A 24,941-nucleotide genomic window follows, 5' to 3' on the forward strand; every position below is an offset into this window, starting at 1 on the left:
GTGGCTCTCAACACTAAGGAATCTCTATATCGCTTTCTATAGTGGTTGGACCAATTTGCAGTCCCACCAACAACATATTGAGAGTACCTTTCTCCCCACATTCTCACCAATGTTTATTTTTACTTATATTCTTCATATCTGCCATTTCTATACACCAATGATGTATCAGGTAAAAGAGAAATCAGGAAAACTATCCCTTTTACAATAGCCTCAAAAAAATATTTAGGAATCAACAAAGGAGGTAAATGAAAACTATAGAACACTAAAGAAAAAAATTGAAGAAGATCTCAGAAAATGGAAAGATCTCTCATGTTCCTGGATAGGCAGAATCAATTCTATCAAATGGCCATACTACCCAAAGTGCCATATAGACTTAATGCAATTCCTATAAAGATCCCAATGACATCCTTCACAGAAATAAGGAAAGCAATCATAAAATTCATTTGGAAAAAGAAAGGCCCAGAATAGCCAAAGCAATCCTTAGTGTGAAAAGTGATGCAGGAGGCATTACAATATCAGACCTTAAATTACACTACAGAACTATAGTAATAAAACCAGCATGGTATTAGCACCAAAACAGACATGAAGACCAGTGGAACAGAATAGAAGACACAGAGATAACATCTACATAAATACAGTTATCTCATCCTAGACATAGGCATCATAAATGTACATTGGAGAAGAGATAGTCTCTTTAACAAATGGTGCTGGGATAACTGGAAATCCATACATAATAGAATGAAATTGAACCCCTATACCTCACCTTGCACAAAACTCAACTCTAAGTGGATCATTAAACTAGAGAACCTGCACTTTCTAGAAGAAAAATTAGACCTAATTGTCCAACATGTCAGCTTGGGAACCAAATTCCTCAACAAGACTCCTAAGGCACAAGAAGTAAAATCAAGAATCAATAAATGGGATGGTATCAAACAACACAGGAAGCAATCAATATTGTGTACAGAGATCCTACAGATGGGGAGAGAATCTTTACCACCAGTACCTCAGATAAAGCATTAATTTTCAGGATATACAAAGAACTCAAAAAACTTAGCACCAGAAAAACAAATAAACCAATCAATAAATGGGCAAAGGAACTGAACCAACACTTCACAGAAGAAGAAATATGAATGGTCAAAAAATATATTAAAAAATGTTTAACATTTCTAGCAATTGGAGAAATGCAAATTAAAACTACCCTGAAATTACATCTCACTCATTCATACTTTTGATAGTGCCAAATGATTCTTTCTAGATGTGGTACCAATTTACATTATGACTAGAAGTGTAAAGAGCACAGATTTTCTTTGTTATGTTCCCCTTAATGAAATGTGAAGCAGACTCTTTTGTGAAGGCTTCCTAGGCCCTAGGATTCTCTTTGCTTTAGTTTGTTTTGTGTTGCTGTACCCAAAGTGGAATCTGAGTATTTTATAAAGAAGAGAGTTTTTTATATTCAGCTTGTGTTTTTGGAGGCTGAAAAGTCCAAACTGGGTGGCTACAACTGGTGAGGGCTTCATGTGGTGTCACAACATAGAGGATGGCGTCACAGGGTGGGAGCCTGTGTGACACCAGCCAGCAGCACATGCAGAACTAACACAGCCAGAGAAGAAGCAAGAGGGCAAATAGAGGAAACTGAGCTTGCTTCAGGTAATTTATCCAGCTCCTGAGAACAAGAACCGAGAACAGCACTCCTGTACTCTCCTGAGACCTAACTCACTTTCTGAGAAAAGCATCAATCTCTCTTAAAGACCTAACTACCACCTTAAAGATCTTAAAAGTCCCACCACCACCAATGTTGGACTGGGGACCAAGCTTCCAGCACATGAGTCTTTGTGGTACAAACCACACACAAACTATAACATTTTCTCTCCTCTACTTCAATATTGCTGTCCTCTCTTACTGTCTTGAGATGTTCTCTCAAAGTCTCATATTCTCTAATATTTGAACTATTACTTAATTATTCATGAATTTATATATACCATCTCCTCAGTTAGACTGTAGACTCCAATGAGGACCTAAATGTTTCTCTGAATCCCTCACAATGCCCAGTAAGTGCTCAGCCTGTGGAAGACACCCAGTGAGTAACTGTCTCATTGAGATGTTTATAGTGGAATTGTGGAAAAACCAAGTGGAAATTCAGGTATTAAATGGTACTGTGTATGTCTCAGCTTTGTCATGGGGTAGGGAAGGGAAATGTTTATCTGATCCTCAGCTTCAGAGAAGGAGAGCAGAGGTAGAAAGAAACAAAGAAAAATTCCATGTGTTGAGATATGCTGCAATTCTGCCACAAAACCTGCTGGTAAACCCATCTACTTCTCCAGCCTGGAGAAGTTTAAATTTAAAGACTGGGTAGATCTTAGCCTCCCTTTCATCAAGAATGCTGCTATTCATTTTCTCAAACTTATATTTGCAGTAGGTGTTCCTTTAGCAGGGGCCAAGATCTTAACATTCCTAACCTCTCCATCCCATCTTGGTAACCCTAGCCTGAAAAACTGATGTGGGATTAAGTCATGAGTGAGATTTCTTGACTGCTGACCAAGTTCTGGACTGTACTCTCTTCTCTCTTCCTGGCAAGATGGGGTTAGCAGTTCTCATCTTGCTTTTTATTTTTTTATTTTTAATACTGAAGATTGAACCCAGGGACATTTTATCACTGAGCTACATTTTCAGCCTTTTTATTTTTTTACTTTGAGACAGGGTCTTGCTAAGTTGTTGAGGCTGGCTTTGAATTTGTATCCTCCTGCATTAGCAGGAGGTGTGTGTTACCATACCCAGCAGCTCTCATCCTGTGCAAGAGACCTCCTAGAAAGGTCACACTGACTGGAAGGAGGAAGTTGGAAATTTGTGTTTAGTGATAGCGCTTCCTTGAATTGAAATGGATTTACAAACTTCCTGCAATTTTTTACTTTAGAATTCACAATCAGACCTGAGATTGGTGACAACTGGATATTACATATGATAGCTTCACAACTATGAATCTCAGAATGATATATTTTAGCCATGGTGTGGCCACTTATTGCCCATTCAAAATTAATGTCTTTTTTTATATGCATTACTCTAAATGGCCATTTTATGTTCTTGTGTTGAGGAGAAAAGATATAAGTAAATTTTTAGCAAGAATGATAATAAGAACTTTTGTTTTCCCTCTGTTCCTGCTGATGGGCAGAATCACAGTCTCTGGGACAGAGACTGTGTTTCTCCTTTGCTAGCAAAATAATAAAACTTCCTTTTCCTTTTTTCTCAAAAAGAAGAAAAAAAAGAACTTCTGCTTTTAAAACTTCCAAGTAATATCACTATACAATTTTTGCTTTTTAAATATTCCAGTTTATTTAATGTTCCTGATTTGACTCTCCAGGCAAACACAGTGCCTTTATTTGGTACAACTCCCTGTCAGAACATAGCATTAAATGAGATAATGTATGAAACACAGTGCCTGGAATACAGTATACATTCACCAAATGGTAATAATCATCGTAATTAATTAATGATAAGACCCTGCCACTTACACTTACTTAATTTGGTCAAAACTGACTTCCTTCAAAATGTAAATGATTCTGGGCATTTTAAATTACAACAGAGGGTAAGTTGGTTTATTATAAAAATTTTCTTGAAACTTTGGGAGCCTAGGGTAGGGAAAAGTTCTAAAAACAGAATAATCTGTCTTTATAAATTTGATCAGGGATATCAATAGTGCTAAAGTTTATTCTGAATTCTCAAGATTTAAAATAGTAAAATATTTCTGTGCATGGTGGTGCATGCCTATAGTCCCACAAGTTATAGACACTAATGCAGGAGCATTGTGAGTTCAAATACAGCCTCAGTAATTTAATTGGGCCCTAAGTAATTTAGCAATATCCTGTCTCAAAAAATGAAAACGTGCTGGGGAGGTGGGTGGCTCAGTGGTTATGTGTCCCTAGGTTCACTCCCTGGTCCCCCCACCCTGCCCTGATAAAAAAATAAAAATAGTAATAATCTAAGTTTTCTAAAATATTTAGATAAAAATATATTTGCCTGCTTATGGCAGACAGCCACAGCTTGAAAAGTGCAATGAAAAGGAAAAGTTTAATGAAAGCTATGGCTTATTTTCAGGTTTTTTTTTTTTTTTTTTTTTTTTTCACTAGGAGTTGAACCCAGAGTCTCCTATATGTCAGTCAATCACTGTACCACTGAGCTACATCTTTAGCTCTCAGGTTATCTTTTCTATATACAAACCCTCCCAATGTCACAAAATTCCAGCTGTAACTATGATCACCAAAGCCAGCCAGGAAGATTGTTTCTTTATGTTTTTCCCAGATAAAAATGGTGAGATATTACTGGGTGTACTAGGGAATGTGCATGTAATCCCAGCTACACGGGAGGATAAGGCAGGAGGATTGCAAGTCTGAAGCCAGCCTGAGCAATTTAGTGAGAGCCTGTCTCAAAATAAAGGGCTGGGAATATAGCTCAGTGATAAAGTGACCCCAGTTTCAATCCCCAGTACTGGAAAATAAACAAAGAATCTAATGTATATTATTAGAAATAGCCAACATCATCCTTTAAAAACATCTTATTCAGAGAAATGATTAAAAGCCTCATTAAATTGAATTAAATTAAATTGAATTTGATGACTAAGTACTCAAACTAGATGACACATTAAAAGATCCATTCTTCCTTGAATGACATCTTGTTTTAAAATCTAGATGTTTTTCATGGTCCCACTCAATTCTTAGACCTTCATCCTCAATTTGGCCTAGTTCTAGGTTTCTCAGTTCCTTTTTAAAACCTGGAGATTGAATTACATCTAGCTTCATGTGCTTTAGCTTGTACATCATGTTTATAGATCTGAGAAGGGTGTACTCTGGGAGGAAAGCCCCTTGATTTCCATATGCCTCTTGAGTCTCCCTCCTTATCTCCTATCTTCTCTCCCTCAGATCTTCAATATGGATGACAGATTTTTTTTTTTTTTTTTGTACTGGGAGTGGAAGCCAGGGACTCTTAACTTCTGAACCACATATTCAGCCCTATTTATTTATTTAAATTTTGAGGCAGGCTAAGTTGCTTAGGGCCTGGCTAAGTGACACTGGTTTTGAACTTGAGATCCTCCTGCCTCGGCCTCCTGAGTTCCTGGAATTACAGGTGTATACCACTGCACCTGGCAGAATAACAAAATTTGTGTTTTGTCTTGGTTTTGTCCTAAAAGAAACTAGAAAGAAAATAAAAATTTTCAGTGAATTATTTTTAAAAATGAATTATTTTAATTTCTTTCATTATGTAGGATTTAAGAACATGCTGTGTAAGTTGGGCATGGTGGCACATGCCTATAATCCCAGCAGCTCTGGAGGCTGAGGCAGGAGGATTGTGAGTTCAAAGCCAGACTCAGCAATGGCAAGGTGCTAAGTAACTCAATGAGACCCTGTCTCTAAATAAAAAATGCAAAATGGGGCTGAGGATGTGGCTCAGTGGTCGAGTGCCCCTGAATTCAATCCCTGGTACCAAAAAAGAACATACTGTGTAAACACAGAATCTATTATCTATCTATCTATCTATCTATCTATCTATCCATCTATCCATCCATCCATCCATCCATCCAATATATCTATGAAGAGGGCTACAGATATTCCAAGTAACTTTTCCTATTGGTAGGTAAAACTGGAAGTGCTTTATACAACACCAAGAAAATAAGCAATGGACATATTGGCATAATGAGAAACAAAATAAATATTTTATTAAATTAATGCAGGTACAAACAATGACAATCAAATATAGAATTAGATGACATTTCTGCATATGTAATTTACAATGAAACACAAGACAACAGGGTTAAAGTGCTTATAAATCCATGAGGTGTTGAGACTTAGGAATGGAGTGAATGTATGGAACAAATGAATGTCTTGCTCATCCAGTCTTTGTATCAAACAAAAGACATTGTCACACAAATTATTGTATAAATAAATAAGTAGAAACACATAATATAAGGGGTTCTGTTGGAGACTCTGTTTCTTCAGTATTGACACGTGACAAAACAAAGAAGATGCTAATAAATTGCCAGGAGTGAAGGAAAAGTTTTGAAAGGTCATCTGAATCTCAGTGCCTCTGGAAAAAAATATCTTATGAGACCCATGTAGGGATAAAAGATGGTGACATTAAAGGGTTTAAGCAGAGAAAATGGGCCCTTTCTGGTGCAGATAAGGTTCCAGGGTAGCCAGCAGCCAAAGTACTTTGCTGGAATTTCCAGAAATAACATATAATGCAAGTGCAACATCAAGGTGAAATTTATACTAAGGATGTGGTGGGGCATGCCTATAATCCCAGAGGCTGGTGAGGCTGAGGCAGGAGGATTGCAAGTACAAAGCCAGCCTCAGCAATTTAGGGAGGCCCTCAGCAACTTAGTGAGACACTGTCTCAAAGTAAAATATAAAAAGGGCTGGTGAGGTGGCTCAATGGTTAAGTACTCCTGATTTCAATCCTTGGTATATTAAAAAAAAAAAGAAAACATATTTAAAAAGTTTTTGACATGTTTCTTGCATACAGAGTTAATAATAAGGCCATTGCTAGGTACAATGGTACATACCTGTAATTCCAACCACACAGGTAGCAAACACAGGAGGATTTCAAGTTGGAGGCCATTCTCTGCAATTTAGCAAGACCCTGTTTCAAAATAAAAAGGGCTGAGGATGCAGATCATATCAGAGATAGAGAGCTTGCAGGGTCCTGTATTTAATCCTCAGTAGAAAACCAAACCAAACCAAACAACAACAACAAAACAACTCTGTCCTTCAATGCTGAATTGACTCTGGATTGACTCACTGTAACCTGAGAACCCATGGGCATCACTTTGTGAAAACATAAAATAAGCATAAATGGAGAAAAAATAAAAAGAAGGTGCTAAAAATACCACACACTACATAGAGAAGTATGGTAAAGACATATCAGGGATAAATATAATGCTAGAAAAGGAATTCCAGAGTTATTTTCCATAGTTTTTTTTTAAAAAAATACTGACTTCCTATAATCTAAAAATTGCTTTGATTATTATCATGTTTATGCAACTGACATTTTGTCTTGCTCACTTCTGTAGACTCAATGCCTGGCCCAATGCAAGGCACATGTAACATACAAAGATATTTAAAAACTTTTTAAAATAAACACATTTCTTAAAATAGAGATGTAAATTCTATTCCAAAAAGATAGCAGATAAATTGAGGAAATCTGAAGACTGCTATTTACTGCTGTGTACAAGCTACTTAATCTCTCTGCTTCCTCAGCTGTTAAATGGGTATAATAGTGGTTGTGATGACAGAAATGCATGAGATCATGTGTGTATAGTTCCACACAGTTATGAATCTGATATTTAAAGGGAACAGATTTTGCAGCAGGCCCCTGGGGTCTGAGAATAGGATTAGTCAAGTCAAACAAAGTATCAATAAGTTATATAAGGTCAAATCCTATACAAACCAATGGCTTATTTTCTATGCTTCCTATTTGTAATGTCAGTTACAGAGAATACTAGTATCTAACAAATACTAGATGTTTCACTGAACACAAACAAGCAGTTAAGTATGGAGTTTGGTGACAAAATTTTAACTTCTACTGTAGTATGTCTTCAAAAGAAATCATTCATAACCACAGTCACATGACAATACCCCACAGACTCAAAATAAATAGAAACAACACATTCTTCAACACTGTTGCAACATGAGGAGGTGGAGAAGACAAGGAGAGGCAAAGGGCACTTCTGCAAGAACATCCATGAAATCAGAGATCCTCAACCCACTTTCCTAGCATGAGTGATGGATGGTTTGCTTGGAGACGCCTCATTCAGAAGTGTTCTTTGTCTCTTTTACATGCACCAACAAGTCTCTCAGCTTATGTTGAAGTACCCAGGTTTCCTTCCAGGCTCCCCTTTCTACTCCCATCTTTCTTTGTTCTCCTCTTCTTTCCCCAGGTTCCATTTTCAATATTTGGGCCTTTTAAGTCCAACATCATCAGCAGCATCCCATGGGCCCTTTCATCCGTGAACTCCCAAACAACAGGCCAAGAATCCCTGCTTGAAAAGTGTAATTTTCAATGCTGGTTACGTCTCTTCAAACTGTGTATCTGAAGAATGATAACAGTATATTAATTGCATGGGGTCAGGGTTCTGGAAAAACTAGAAATTGACAAGAAACAAAATTCATATTTTCTAACCATTTGATCGGTTTTCAATAAGAGAAAGAGGCAGATTATATTTATGCTCAATTACCCTTGAATGATAAAAGATGACTAACTTCTGGTTTACTCGGGAATGTCCTGGTTTTAAAACTGAAAGTCTGATGTCCCGAGAAACCCCCAAGTTTTGAGCAAACTGGGAGGGTCAGTTCCCTAGGATGACCCACACATAGACTAATTAGCTTTACAGTGCAAATTAGCCACCTGATGAAACCTACCTGGGCTTTTTAAACTTGGGCTCATTGTTAAATTTTGTTTCTAACTACATTAAAATGAATTAGAAGATTTGATATAATTATTTTAAATTCTACCAGCTGGATTAGGTTTCTCTGCCCTTTTATAAATGTGGGCATTTGTAGCAAAATTAATTGAAGCAGATAGGTGAAGAGTAAGGGTCCATAGTCAGGTAGGTGGGCCCACAAACTTGGTTTTTGGTCACAAGCTGTGTATTTGGGGTACTTTTCATTACCTTCATGAACCTCTGTTCTCTGCCCTAAAATGAAGATAATTCTAGTATTAGAATACTAGAATTCTCTCATTCTTTTGGTGTGTGGGGGGAGGGGATTAAATGAGACACTATATACCACACACTAATGCCTGATGTGCAACACTGTAGAATTGATTATCCACTCACTTAAGTCAACATGGTCCCCTGTGGCAGGAGATGTTGGGATGCAGGGCAAAAGAAGGTTAGTGAAGAAAAGCTGCCTTCTCCTTTCCCCTCTTGTCTCCTCTCTCCACTCTTTCCTATGGAGGATCATCCCTAAACCTCCTCAGAATGGAAGGAGTTCTTAGAGTTGTGAGGCAAAGAGGAACCAGCAATTCCAACAGCCAGCCTTTTCCAAAAGGAGGGGAGACTGTGATGGACAGAATTCTCCTTGTTATTACTTTAGTTTTTTATTCATTTTCCTTCAACTTCCCAATTCTTTATGACATTCTTACCATTTTGCTTCCTTGAGTTTATATCTTGGATGCCACCTTTCTCCACATCTAGCATTCTCACTGAAGAAAGAGAAATAATTTTCATTTTCATGTAGTACAACACCGTACCTTACACAGTGACTCAAGTTTAAACTCCAGGTTCCTATGAAACATTTTTTATTCCCTAGAAACTCAGATGAATTTCCTTATTCCAAGGTCCAAACCCACGAGGTTAATTAATTCAGCAGTTTAGAATATATACTTTTGCTCTTAGATTTTCTTTAGGAGTATATACTTTCATTTTCATCCTTTTAAAAAGAAATGGACCATATTCTGAGGTACTTTATTGGTTTTCTGGCCATTCCCAATGCCAACTAATCTTTTCTCCAAGGGAATATTCAAAATGCAAGTTGGTAATAATCATTTCCTCGTGCAAATCCATTCCGTCTCGATACCTCTCTGTTACTGAAACTTGACACATATATTCTGGCTAACTGTCTCAGTTCTGTTAAGGGCCTACTCTTTGAAAATAACTGATCTGTACTCATTCAGTTACATACTTTACTAGGTCCACCCACCCTCCTAAGGGGTTGTGGGGAATTTCTAAATGAGTATTGGAATTCCCTCCATATTCTACTTCCCTATGTGACATCAGACACCTCTATGTGAACATCATCATTGGATCTCTTGGTACATAATCTCAAAGTATTGGGGGAAGTGTTTACTCTGAATCATCTTAGGAGGAAATTATTTGAATATACTCATTTTCCTACATTTTAATAATTCGTATGGGTATGTAAATAAATAAGCACATGCAATTTATTTTTAAAATTACGTAACACTCTCCTCCAGAAATCTTGTAATATACTCCATGGTAAATATATAGCTCTATAGAAGGAACTATTTATTTCTGAGGACACTCAGAAATGAGCTCAAAGGCTGGGATTGTGGCTCAGTGGTAGAGTGCTCATCTAGCCGATGTGAGGCCCTGTTTTCGATCCTCAGTACCATATCAAAATAAATCAATAAAATAAAGGTATTGTGTCCAACTACAACTAAAAAATAAAAAAAAATTTAAAAAGAAACCAGCTCAATATAATGTAACTAATATAAGACCCAAATTCAAAGGAAACCAACAGGAATTTAAGTACATTCTCTTCTATAAATTTGTGGTTATTTGCATAGTAGAAAGAAGCTGCATGACACTGAGTCTTCTTCAGCCTCCATACATGCCCATTCTTCTACCTCTTGCCACTATACACCCAATCTTCTGGCAATTCCACTCAGCTTCACTGTGATTGCTATTAACAGTCAGATATCTTGGTGCCACTGTGCAAAGCCAAGCCAATTTCCTTGAAGACATTATTCAACTCTCACCCTTTGAAAATGCAACTACAGGGTTCAATGCCACCCTTCAATATAGGTGTAGCAAAATGAGCAGCATTGAAGGAAGAGATAATACACAGTTTCACTCAGTGGCAAAGCTAAAATCCACTTGCATAATTGAAAGTGGGCCCTGAGAGGAAAAGCTAACAGGAAGGCAGCATAAGGCAGTACTCTAACATTCTGAGTGGATAGATCCCCCCCGATGGGGACTGTCCTATACATGCAGGACATTCAGCATCTCTGGCTCTGCCTATTAAGTGTCACTGTGGCAACAATGAAACCTTCACAGACTTCACATCCCTAGGGGAGACCACTGCAATTAAAGAAATACCATTTTTTCTTAAGCAGAACAGGATTGTCAATGCTGCACCAAAGCAAAACAGGACAGCTCCCAGCTTCACAAAGTGAGTCCTTTGAAGTAATGTAGATGGTTCTGAAAAAGAAAATAAGACCAAAGAGAAAATTTTCATGGGAACTAATCAGGGAAATAATCATCCCTTGAAGTTTAATTTAATTTAGTTTCAGGTTAATTTTCTTAAATCCTGAAGCTCCTGGCTAGAATGATGAGATATCTCTGACAAGAGAATAGAAGTAGCATGGAAAAGTGGAAGAAGGCCTGGACTTGGACAGATGGACTTGGGACTTAATTCTGACCCCACTGGCCAGCTTTGAGGTCTCCAGCAAGTCCTTTAACCAGACTACAAAATGGAAAGGCTAAGAAATTTCTTGTGAGGTGAAATTACTTGTGTAGTGCTTACATAGTACCACAGGGAATGCCTGTTCAATATTAAATGGCAGAATGCACTATTTCACGTTGTCTTACATTCTTTAATACAGAAGTTGGCAGTCTACTGTACATGGCAAGGATGGCCCACTGTGGAACTTGGAAGGCCAACTGGCACTGTTCAAGTTATCTTTTTTCCGAGTTTGAACACCTTGGGACACCATTGGTTTCTCTCACCAGTTTCTCTGTCTGCAGTCTCATGCAGGGGCTAAAGGGGTCCCACAGCACATGCATGCTTGGAGACTGCTAACTCCTCTTTCACCATAAGTCTGTTCTTGCTTAACCTCACTATCAGCTGAGACCTGTGATTCCTAACTTCCTACTTCGAATTTTAAAGTCACAACAGCAGCTGGACTTTGTTTATAAAGCCTGTTAGTTTATAAAGTCTGTTAATACATATTTTGAGTCTCAAAACAACATTACAAGTTAGGCATACCAGGTAAGAAAAAAAATCCCCAAGTTACAGTTGAGAAAACAGACTCATAGCCATTAGGTGACTTACTCCAAGTTGCCACACAAATAAGTTGTCATAAGACAATTTTTAAATGGCAGGAATCCACTAATACAGCTCTTAATTGAAGGCCAATCCCAGAAACAACATCTCTATTTTTTAAAGCCTTTTCGCTCTTTTTGTTTAAAAGAGCACCCTGGATTGGTTTTTCAAATGGGTTGACTTTTCTATCCAATTTTCCAGTAGTTTTCTCTGAAGTACATGGAGTTTTTCTGTCAACATCTATAGGAGGAAGGGGCAGTGAAAAGCACTTCTCATCAGAACATCTTTGGGTTTGTACTAATCATCATGCTTATCCTCTTCATTTATCCAAATGGCCCAAGACTCATCAGACACTCTCTCCTATTCTACCTACTTCTGCTGAGTAGTGGGAATAAAAATACTTGAATTTGTGCTCACAAGGGTCTCAAATCATTTGCATATACTATAGTTTATTTTTCCCCTACAAAAACCTTGATATATATATATATATATATATATATATATATATATCCCCTTCAGGGAATGTGGAACCCACAAAAGTCTAGTAATTTACTCAGGGACATGCAGCCTTTCATTCTATGGTCCAACCAGGATGTCTTGAGTTGAAAACCCATAGAATAGCTTGAGAGAGGCTCATGGGGAGAAAGGATCTCCCGCATTTGGAGTAAGATAAAAAAGTACATTCCCTTTGCTTCCTGGCACAGAAACTGTGGAGAGAAGGGAGCAGCTCTGATATGCTAGACTTTGGATTCCTAAAACAAGTCCTGAATTGAGTATTGTTCTCAGGTTCCTCCTGATGCCCCAACTACAAGAGCATTTCCAACATGCAACTGGATTTCCTCTTTTCTTACCTGTTTCCTGGATAGTATGAACTGTGTCCTATTCTTCTACAAATACCCAATCCTTAATATACTACGTGGCAAGTAGGGAATATTCCATAAATATTTGCTGAATGTGTATTAAGTAGCATTATGACTTGGATGCATGGAAGTGAGGGAATAGCATAATGGCATACATTTTGTAAGTACTATGCTATTCATTCATTCAACCATCACTGAATGACCTGATGAGCAGGCATAATGGTAGCTGTTAGGGGACAGCGTTAGACATGTTTTAGTAATCACATTCAGAATATTACCTGGGATGACCAATTCAGCTGTATTGTTTTCTGTGAAACTTAATCTCTTAAAAGTACAGTAGAAAATCTCATTAGCTGTTGTGTTGATTCTCAGTGTGCTGGTCACATTGAAAAACTTCTCTTCCCTCTGGGATTTGGTGACGGTGGTTTTAGCACTCAGTATTTGGTGGTCACTGCTTGTCCAGATGACTTCAGCCTCAGGGTAGCCCTCAGCCTGACATGTTAGTTCATATTCCGAGGTGACCGGATCCATAGAAATTCTTTGGCTGATCTCGCGGTATGGGGCTGGTCATGAGAAAAAAAGAAGTCAAGGTTTTCTCTAGACATGTGTCTTGGTGTTGTCTACATTAGAAACTATCAATGTAGGCTGATTCTCAGAGAAATAGGCTTAATGGTCAGCTGTCTTAGCAGTAGGGAAGCCCTGCCTGTTGACCTCAACACTTCTATTCAAGCACAGGCCAAGTCTGAGCTTTAAGAAACAATTGTCTTGCTATAAAAATCATGTTGGTATATGAATACATGAACCAGTGTAACTCCACATCATGTACAACCACAAGAATGGGAAGTTATACTCCATGTATGTATGTCAAAATACCTTCTACTCACATGAATAAATAAAAAGAACAAATAAAAAATTTAAAAAACTATGTTAATATATGTATTAGACTCAAACTAAAATATAGACTAAAGTAAACTGTCATCTTTAAACAAGTAGTCTTTCTATTCAAATATAAAATGTCTATTTATTCACATTTTTATGTTTTTCCCAGCAAAATGCTATAGCTTTCATAAAGGGCTCTGTTTCTTCTTAAATTTAATCCTGGATATTTCCTTTGTTTTATTGTAAAGCTGTCTTCATAAACATGAACCTTTATAGCTAGCACACACTATACCTTAGACTTAATTGAATAAGCTGATTTTGATAGTCATTTACTTGTTCAACTTTGAGACAATGATCAGAAGTTAGATTTGAAAAGACATACTATGTCACTTGTGAAAATTAATACTTGTTCCTAGTGACCCTTTTTAAAGTTTAAGTACATTTTAAAATTTGAGAATGGGTTAAGATCTACAAAAAAGTTGTAAAAATAATAGTTACTATGTTCTCCTTACCAAGATTCCCTCATTATTCACATCTTACATTACTCTGGTACAACTGCTATGACTGAAGTGCCAACATTAGTACATCACTATTAACCACATTCCATCATTTATTCCATTCTACCAACTTTTCCCTAATGTACTTTTCCAGCTCTAGGATCCCATCTGGGTTACCATAATATGATTTAAAAAAAATTTTTTTATGTTTGCTATTTTAGTACATCTTTTAATTATTATATTCATGGCAGAAAGTCGAATTAGTTTTTAGATAATTGGTTTGAGAACTTTTTAGGATTAAGATACTCAGTCTGCTGACTATTCTAGTAGATTGTTTAATGCTTATATATAGCATAAGATTTATATTCATGTTTACTCATTACAAGTACATCAACATATTTTTAATTCTGTTAACATAACCATTGCTTTATACCTAATACTTTCACAAACAATTAATCATCCATAACTCTCCAATTCTTTACCAAAGACATAACAAAAGCTTTGTGATATAATACTTTCACAGAGATTTAACAAAGCGACTAGCATAAAACAAAATAAATAAATAATGATGTGATGTTTTGGTGCTCTTAAATCAAGGAAATCACAACCAATGAAATCAATATAATTATGATTTTGAAACACAAAAATAATTGGGCCATCCATCTTTTATCTGTCATATTTAAAGACCACTTAAAAATGAATCCACTGATTATACTTCACAAACTGCTATTAACATAACAGGATCAAGTTCACATAGCACAGAGCTTGGTTTATGGGTGATTAGAATTTCAACCTAAACTTACTGTTAGTGATAAATACTAGGGTTAAAATTCTTTTGCCTTTTTTTTTAACCCTTCTATTATCATTTTTTAATGGAAGAAGTTGAAGAAGGATGCTGCTTCACACAGAGGAGCAAGTACACATATAATGCAGCCCTAAGAGCAAACAAATGAGTGGTTCACTCCACAAGGACTGAGTACATAGCTGTGCATTAGTCCCTAAAGTGGGGCACATGTGTGAAGGCATAGGAAGAAAATGCTAGAACTTCCACTTATATGCATTTCTGTCATATCAATTAAAAAAATAATTTAAGCTTCACAAGCTTTGCTTTTTGACACTGGGTCTCAGTCAGCCACACAGGGGTCTTACAGGAAGAGGACTTTCACAACACCAAAGGGAGAATGGGGACCCAGTGTGTACTTACTATGGATTTTCAAATTCTAATATCTACTTTTAACTAATCTTCTCATGAAATGAACAACTAATTAAAAACTCTTCCACAAAGAAACCAAGAATTGAAGATAATACTAGTAATTTAAATACAAACCAAAAGGAAATGTCAGAAGGGATTTTTTTTATGAACTACTTTATGAGGTTAAAACAATAAAGACCTAATTAGACTTGACAAAGTGTGGACTAAAATCCTCAAGATTATCAAGACTGTCTACCTTTGGCTAATGATGAATTTTACCCTAAGGTGCATTATGCCTTGTCATATAAACTAATGAGTAAAGCATCTCAATTAGCAAGATATTAAAAGTATTGCTTCGTAATTTTACTTTACCTTTTGAAATGTTTATTTTTGTATATTCCTAGAACATATCATGTACCATATGAAGTTGGTGAAATTCATCCTCTTTGCCTTTTAAAATGTCAATTCCTTATAATACAATCTATATATTAGTACAAAGTATATTCTTTATAATTATACACACATTAGTTTAAAATGTTTTACAATTTTTGCTGACTTCTGGTTTACTAGATCTAGAGCACTATGCTAATGTTGGTTGATCAAGATTAAGAAAATTTCAAAGTAGTTATGAAGTTATACAACCTGATACACATGCCAGAGGTATAAAGGTAGGCAGAAAAACATGATTATTAATGACAGATTTTAGAGCCTGTCTGCTTGGGTTTAGAACTCAGCTTTACCACTTACTAGTCTGATGGCCTTGGATAAATTGCTTGATTTCTCAGCCCTCAGTTTCCCCATTCTTAAAATGGGAAGAATAATGCCACATATCATTGAATCTAAGATACCTATCAAAAGTACACATTCAAATTTCAGAGCTAGTAAAATGTGAAAAATATTCAGCTTAGACAAGAGTCATGTTGAAGATTAAATGAAATGATTTTGGCAAAAAAGCTTAATACAGAGCTTAACCCATAGATGTGCTACCCAAGTGTTAGCAGTAGTACTGGTAGAGCGGCTTCTCTTCCTCTTTTAATACTGAAGTGTACTCTTGTGGCAGTTCCTGATGAACACCATTGTCAATAAATTTCCACATATTATAACCTGTTCACAAAAGGTGCAATAACACCCCAAGTGATAAGAATTGAGTTAATCCAAAACCAAACCTTTCCAAATTTCACTTTTGAAATGCTTCACTTATAAAGCCCCGTGGTGAGTAAACTCCCTGTGGGGAGCTGTGTTACCACATATTTGCAGTGATGGGAAGAGAAGTCCAAGAGCATTACTGTTAAATCATTTGCATAAGGAGGTGACTCAGTAGTTCTATTTCCTTAGGTTGTAAAATTGTGCAAGCTAGCCACCAAATGTCCACAGGTGGCAGTGCCTCAGTGCAACTGAAGCTTGGTGGCTGGCTTGTTGTCAACACAGAATGTTGAGACTTGCTTTAGCTCAACTCATCTTCCTGTCTGCAAATAACAAGATGGTTTGGGATGAGAGGCTAATTTATAAAACAAAATGGAATGGCTCAACAAACCAGGTGTCAAATCTGGTTGGTCATTTGCTTTGCTCCATCAAGGACTCCCTCCTAGGAAAAACCTTCAGTGCTAGAGGTCTTTTATTATGTTGAAGAGATATTATAGAGCCCCAGATAATCTGGTATAAACTCTCTCATTTACAAAGTCAGCCATCTGCCTGCATACTCCTGACAGGCTGATCAGAGACCTTTGGAAACAGAAACTTAAACTCTGTGCTTCCTTCTTCCTGACTGCCAGGTTGATGTTCTTTCACTGCATCCTAGATCTAGCAAGCTTATGGCTTAAAGCTTGCTAATTTATTTAACTGCCTTTGAACACAATAGATACCTAATATTGCTGATGAACCCAAGAAAAGTTGACAATTTAAACAAACATATCCCAAGTTTTTTTTTCCATGACTGTCTTGAGGGAGAAGCAAATGGTAAAACATAATGAAAATCAAGCCTACTTCATGAGGCAAGTGACATTTTCTTAACATCAGTAGCATTAATTAAGCCAGCATCAGACACCCAATAATGTGCCATAAAATGGATGCATTTCTCCTAATCACTATATAATATTATTTTTGAGTTTATAATTATCAGTGATCTTTCATAATAAATCTAAATTTTCCTGTTTATATCATGGACCTTCAGATTGATGATAGTTATCTTAGTAATGGGAAGACCAAGGGGAGATGAATGAATTCTGGTAAATATGGGGAGTATAAGAACAGAAGATCTGCCAGGCGAGGTGGTACATGTCTATAATCCCAGTGGCTGGTTCAAAGTCCAGCCTCAGCAACTTAGCAAGACCCTAAGCAATTTAGCAAGACCCTGTTTTAAAATAAAAAGGGCTGGGGATGAGGCTCAGTGGTTAAGGGCTCAATCCCTGATACAAAAACAAACAAATAAACAAACAAACCAGAAACAGAAGATCCTTTGGGGTTTTTTTGTTGTTGTTGTTCTTTGTGGGAGTTTGGATTAGCTGCTCATTCCTGGGATCCTTTTACCTCTCAATTCTATGAAACTCAACAGTGAAAGCAGAGGTGGTCAGCTAAGGTGCTTTCCTTCCCTTAGCTAGTACCAACCCAATACTTTGAACTCTAGTGACCTGATGACATAGTTATGGGTCAGTACTCAGGAATTAACACTTACAGTTCCTCTTCAACACTCCAAGATAACACTGGTACATACACTCTTAAGATAAATACATGCTTGGTGATCAGAGTTTGTTGGCATCTCTGGGGACAAATGGCTTTCTTTATACTTGATGTGATTATTTTTTGCCTTCATAGATTGGCTTAAACTGTTATTGAATGTGAACCTAATTATGGGATTTGTTTTAAATATATTTATTGGGGTTTGAGACATACAGACATTCCAAGGAAGGAAAATACAGCAGACCTAATAAAATTAAAAAATAGCAATTGAATTAAAATAATGAAAAAAACTTCCAAAGGGATATACAAATAGTATTAACTATATTTGCATGCTGTGAAAGATAGTGGTAAAGGGAGGAAGGAAGCTTTTGCAATTCATTTTATCCCTTTACATAGCATCCAAATTATTTGCAGGTACCTGTATTGCTTTTATAATAATAAAAAAGCAAAAATTGGGAATTTATTATGTGGAAAACTGAACCTACTGTATAACATGGCTCTGTGTTACTTGACTCTGGATCACCAGTGACTGCCAAATAAAAGGTGCTCAAAGAAGTACTCACTAGATGAGTATATGAATGAATGAATGAATGAATGAATGAATTAGTGAACAGGTTGCTGGTATTCTGTTGGAAATTAAGTCTGAACTTCTAAGAATGATAAGCTCTCAACACTTGGGATATGTTTTTCATTAAGGTTTAGCTTTCTTTATCTACAATAATTCTTACCATTGACTTTCAAGGTAATCCACTTGTAGTCTGCACCACCATAGCTGATCATGCAGCAGTAAACCCCAGCATCCTGCAATTTCACATTCGTGATCTGAAGGACAGCATTTCCCTGGTAGAGCTGGTCTTTCAACAGCCAGGCCCTCTGCCTGTAGCTACTGTGCTGAACCTTCAGGTCTTCTTTCCCATGCACAAACTGAATAATTTCCTCATCCTCCTTTCCCCAGTAGACAACTAATGAACCCAAGTCTAGTTGTTTTTCTACTGGGAATTTGCATTCGATTGTCACATTGCTGCCATATTCAACTACATACAGGTCCTTGGGAACAGTGATACTAAAGGCTGAAAAGAAAGATGGCAAATCTTCAGAACATAGAAAATTCCTTAAAACATTTACAAAATGGGTAGAGGGCTTGCAATCACCTTATCTGGCGAGTTATAAGATAATTATATTTAAGGATTTTAGTTCCTTAAAATACATGTTTTATCCAGTGGGCTTGAAACATGTTTTAGGACACTATTTCTGATCCCTGCATTAGAATTATAAAACTAGCTAAACAAGTTGCCCTGCAATTTGTAAACATACATTCCTGTAAAAATATTATATGGTGATGGAGAACTTATAACCACAGAGACCTATTTTCACATGGACATCCCCAGAATGTCCTTTGCTTTCAACACAGTCTGAGTGGTAGATTTCATAATCTTCTCTTCTTACTCCCCTACATTTTTGATCCATTCTCTGGTCAGAGGTAAGTGGATATGGAAATTTAGAGAGGGCCCCAGTATGTTACCAGTGCTGTGTTACCCTTAAAACTTCGATACACACTAAAATTCTTCCTTAGAATATTTTAATCAGGAAAAAACAGGTCATAAGCAATATCAACAGTGATCCTGGCTTTGTTTAGTACAAGCAAATAATGTACGTATAGACCATTTCTCTAGAAATTTTCAATAAGTTATTCATGGTGATGGATTTTATTTCTTTCAGTTTGTCTTTATACAATGACACAGGTGATTTTTTTTTTAATGAAATAAGTAGACTATTCTCTCTATACAAATTATGTCCACTTATATTATTTAAGTTTTTAACTCATGGTTAAAATAGTTAAAATACAGAACCTAATGAAAGGTTTTGGTGTCTTACCGTTCAGCAAATGACAGAAGGATGTGAATATAAAGACATTAAACATCCTCATCTTTTTGCAATGACCTAGTTATGGAAAACACAAAAAGAAGACTGCTTTATTCAACAGTTGAACACATAGCACAACAGGAGGGTACTTGGCAGTTCTAAGTGAAATAGTCCTGATAACCAGGTGATGACTGATGTCTAAGTGTGGAACCATAGCAGGGGAATTTGGAAGTTAAATACGTTTATTTAGCAGCACAGAACCGCATAAAGCCAAGTGAATAGAGTTACTGTGATGAGCATTTTTAAATTTGGTTACAGGCCTGAAAAAAATTGTAAATTGTAATGTACACTCAACAAAAGCCAAGAAGAAAATACTTTGCCCAAATCCTCTCAGCTATTTCATGTTTTCTGCACAGTAACTTATCTAGAAACTCAAATGTGCCCTATGCTAAAATTTCAAAGTAAGGAAAATCTGACTTCTACTTCTCACCTTCCAATATTTTTTTTTTCCTTCTATGACTAAATATTTTCATTTTAACCTTTGGCTCTTCAAGACTTCCACTCTACTATAACAAGTAGGCCAGACGTATCCCTCAAAATCTTTTATGCCTCTCACTTATTCCAAACTACAAATCCTACTCTTTCAATAAACAGAATTTGTTAGTAACAAGAGATGGGAAGATGAGAGAGTTGGTCAATTTATGTTAAGATATGAATGTCTCATGGTCACTCTCCCAGAGTTATCTATATTCATTCTTTTCTTCATTTTATCATCTTGCTTAAAGTTTTACTGATTTTTTTTAATTCAGCAAACCATTGATCGAGCACTTCTTCTGTGATTGGCACTATTTTAGGAACTGGAGATATGGCAATGAACATAAAAGAAAAGTCATTCTTCTCTTAGAGTTTATATTCAAGTAGAGGAGGAAGAGAAATTTGTGGTATTTCAGCCATGCTATTTATTTATTAACACATTTTTGTCTTTTGTGTTATATTTATACACTTTGATAAGAAAGTCAGTATCTCTCCAACCTCTATATAAATACACACAATTAATCAATGCTACAGATATATAAAGCAGATTAATGTTCCCAATATATAAATAGCTCCTAAAAATCAATAAGAAAACTACAGTAACCCAAGAGTAAAACAAGTAATAATTTCTAATATACAGCTCAGAGACTAAAAAATACCAGTAAACATAGGAAAGGATGGCACCAATAAAATGTATATTTAGAATATAAGATACCATTTTCACTTACTAGCTTGACCAAAATTACAAAGATTACTAATGTTTGGTATTTATGAGGACATATACAAATAGGCTTTCTTGCCCATCAATGTTGGGAAGGAGAAGCTGTATATCTTTTTTCCAAGGGCTATTTGGTAATCTCTTTTGAAATTTTAAATGTATATGTCCCTGTGACCTTTCACTCCTCTCCTAAAAATCTATCATACAAACCCACAAACACATACATACAATAATATATGTAAAGACATTGCATTGTTAATAATATCTCCAAACAGAAAAAAATACCCTAGATGGTCTGAATGGTTAAATAAATTTTGTTCTGTTGATATGATACCATTAAGGATAGAATTCAATACATGTATATGTATTGCTTTTGCAAAAGGAGGCATAGAAAGGGAACTTCAGAACAGTATATGAAGCAGAAATCCATTTTTGTTCAACAAATAAAAAGTGTGTGTGTGTGTGTGTGTGTGTGTGTGTGTGTGTGTCTTTAGACATAGGAAATGTCCAAAATACAGACAATGATCATATCTATGAGTGAAATTAGAGGGAAGTCAAGTAAGTTTTCACCCACTTATAGTTTTTAAAAGGAAGAAAAAGGATAAATGGGATTGTGATTGATTTCATCAGTGTTTTTCTGAGTTTTCAAATGAATAATGGTTTTACTTTTCTTATCAGAAAAAAAAATGATGAGTTTTGGCAAACTAAAGTGGTATAATGGAAGAACCCCAGAAATGGAATCCAAATATTGAGGTAGAATGAGGATATTAATCTAATGTTTTTCTTCATTATAAAAGTGATATAACCACATTACAGAAAAAAGAGAAAGGAGGGAGAAAACCCCCTATTCTATCACTGTCATGCAGGGACATTTAGTAATAACCTGGAAACATTTTTGGTTGTCAAAACGGGTTTTGGGCAGGGGAGAGTTGCTGCTGGTATCTAGGAGTGAGGCCAGGAACGTGCTCTGAAGCACAGGACAGCATTCCTACAGAAAAGACATATCTGGCCTAGAAAACAATAAGTGCCAAGGTTGAGAAACTCTGTGACCATTGTATTTCAGGAAAATATTTTTCTTTCAGCCTTTTTCCCTATGAATCTTTAAAAGAAGAGAATGTTAACATACATTTACTATTCATTTTTTATTGAAGGTTATGATAAATGTTTTCCATTTGGTGTGTGATATTCATAGACATTATTTAATAGTCTCATTTTATTCATTTATTGTTAGGTATCAAATTATTGCCAATTTTTAAAAAATCACAAGTGTTGTGTATTCAGAAACTATTTATTGAGTGTTTGTTATGTGCCAGGCCCCAGGTTAGCCCCTAAAGATAGATGTCCCCCAAAAGAATTGCTGATCAAGGAGAAAAAACATTTTCTTGGTTCTTGACTCATTCTGAAAATTGGTACCATTATATAGTATATTCATCCACCTCTGACATTATTTAAAAATTGTTTTCCTAATTTCATTACTGAAAAGTACAATTTGAATTTTTTGTGGATTTGTTTATCGTTTAGTTCTTTGGGAATTATCTGATAACTTCTTTGTATAGTTATGCTAACATGTTTCTTTCATGTTAAAAATGACATATATGAAAATGTTAAAAATAAAATGAATCATCCTCTTGCTAGTTCAAGGTGCACAATTCTTATTTCTTTCCTCTCCAGCTACACTGCAGATGAGAAGCAGGAATATAACTAATCCTTTGAGGACACAAAGGTTGCAAAAATGAGGCTGCAGCATCTGAGTGTCTTTTCGTTGAGCCAGTATTGATTATAGCACAATTATAAAATATTAATGTGATATTATAAACACAAATCTGTTTATCAGGCAGTAGAGGATTTGGGATATCCCTAATTACAAGCAAAGCACTGTTGAATAAAACAGAAGGACATTAAATTCACTTGTGGGTTACAACTAATTTTGAAAATGTTTATGGCATACTCTGGTGGAGTTTTAATCCTTTAATGAATCCTGGTTGAAATTTTAGATGCAATTAAAGTTTACTGAAGGTGATGGATTAGATTTGATATTTACCTAATTCTTCATCATCCCTTCTCCTCTAAGGCTTTGTTCCCTTGGAGTGCAACTATCATAAGTGGGAGAAAAAAAGGGAGAGGAAAGAGACCATGTAAATAAACATGGTCTTTGATCTCTAAAACTCACATGAGAGTAGTTGGTCCAAGAGAACACTGATATCTTCTTCAGGTAAGAAACTGACCTTGTGTGAATTCCCAGACAAGAGTGGACACTTTCACAGAGCAATGAAATGTGACCTGGAGAAGAAACAAGGGCTCATTCAGGATGGGGAAGTGGGTTTGCCCCTGGGAGAAGTCCAGTACAACACCAAGGAAGTGATACCATGTCTCTATCTTCCCAGGGTAGGAGGGCTATGAGGAAGGTGCAACAATGCAAGTTTTCTTTCTCAAAAGTAAAAGCAAGGACTACGAGAGTTGATCTATCAAATCTTTAGTAAATTTTTAAGCTCTATTAAACTGTACTAAACCTCATCCCCCTGCCCCAGTCACACTGAATCACTCTTGTACATTTTCCACATGCGATTTCAAACTTCCAAGCTATTTCTCAGGCTTTGTGAAAGACCATACTCTGACTGCTATCATGTAGCTTCTACCTACCACTTTCCACCGAAAAAAATCTACTTTTTGTTTTTTCTTCAGAGTATCATATAGTTCTCCTTGTATATTGTTGACCACTGTCATTGTCAACTGGTACATCTTTTCTGGAAGGCAATTTAAAATATTCATGAAAAGGTCTTTCAAATATACAAGACACTGACTATTTACACTTCTAACAGTTTATCTGAAGGCAAAAATTGGCAATTTCCTAGAGACTTATGTGCAATGGTTTGGTGAATGGCTAGCGTAGTGAACCCTATGAATAACCATTACCTTCAGCAATGGGAGGGTAATATTGGTTCCGTAGAACCATGAAATACAACAATTAAAAAATATTTTAGAAGGCTACTTAATTCATAGAAAAGCATTCACAGTTAAATATACAATAACAACAACTAGCTAGAATAATGGTACTTTTACTCCTTGTGTTTTAAAGCAATCCCAAACTGAATTTAGACACAGGTCAAAGTCAATGTATCTAAGAAATGTCTTAACATTTTTATTCTTAGGCTCTTCCACTCTTCCTCCAGGATTCCCTTTGATCTTTCAAGCAGATACAGCAAGAAACTTAGGCCTTTGTGTCCTGGATCTCAAGACTGGAAGGGACCTTAGGAGATTCTGAAGGTGAGATGATTTACCCTGAGTTATGTTACAAGTGATAACTTAATGTTGGACTAGAACCCAAATGTCCCGGTTTCCAATCTAGTAATTTCTCTCTAGACCCAGCTACCTCTCAGGACCGTATCCATGCACATGCACTCACACAAAAGATTGACATTAGTGCAAAACAATAGCAACTGTCAAAAGGCCAGATATATTGCCTGTTTTTAGGTCTTAACCCTACCATACAAATGAGTTCTGCTGCACCACAAAGTATCACACTTCCCATTTCCCTCTCCTCTCTCCATCCCAAAGACCCTGTCTTTTAAATGCCCCCTGTAGCGGCCAGAGACACCTGAAGTGGATGCGGGGGCGGGAGAAGGACGCTCCCTACCTGCGGGTGGGGAGACTCGTGGCTGGCTGCGCAAAGAGTCGGAGCCGGTACCCAAGATTAAGCGACCAGGGGATGTAGCGTGTGCGCTCTAAAGACCTCGCAGGCGAGAGGGCGTCCCCGCCCTCTGACACAAAGCTCCGCCCTAGGGCAATTCCACTAGGTTTGTGGACTTTTCCCTGCCTACGGAGCTTAAATTCTGGCTGTCAGCTGAGTCTGGGTTCTTGGGATAAATATCTATGAAAACGAAACGAAAAGTGAAAATTTCCAGCCCTGCTTTTTCCCGTAAGTAAGGTGTTCATGAAGAACATTTAATTCGC

General features: G+C 36.5%; 1 protein-coding gene across 1 annotated transcript; it reads right to left on the reverse strand.

Moving 5' to 3' along the window:
* Window positions 1-8,002: 8,002 nt before the first annotated feature.
* Cd274 (CD274 molecule) lies at window positions 8,003-23,197 on the reverse strand. The gene is made up of 7 exons (XM_076843436.1): window positions 23,161-23,197; window positions 19,751-19,816; window positions 18,604-18,945; window positions 12,910-13,194; window positions 10,826-10,927; window positions 9,130-9,189; window positions 8,003-8,076 (listed from the first exon to the last, which is right to left on the reverse strand). The coding sequence occupies exons 2-7, from the start codon at window positions 19,800-19,802 to the stop codon at window positions 8,054-8,056; spliced, it is 864 nt and encodes a 287-aa protein (XP_076699551.1). The 5' UTR covers window positions 19,803-19,816; window positions 23,161-23,197; the 3' UTR covers window positions 8,003-8,053.
* Window positions 23,198-24,941: the final 1,744 nt, after the last annotated feature.

The sequence above is a fragment of the Callospermophilus lateralis genome, chromosome 2 (genome assembly GCF_048772815.1).
Source record: "Callospermophilus lateralis isolate mCalLat2 chromosome 2, mCalLat2.hap1, whole genome shotgun sequence".
NCBI lineage: Eukaryota > Metazoa > Chordata > Mammalia > Rodentia > Sciuridae > Callospermophilus > Callospermophilus lateralis.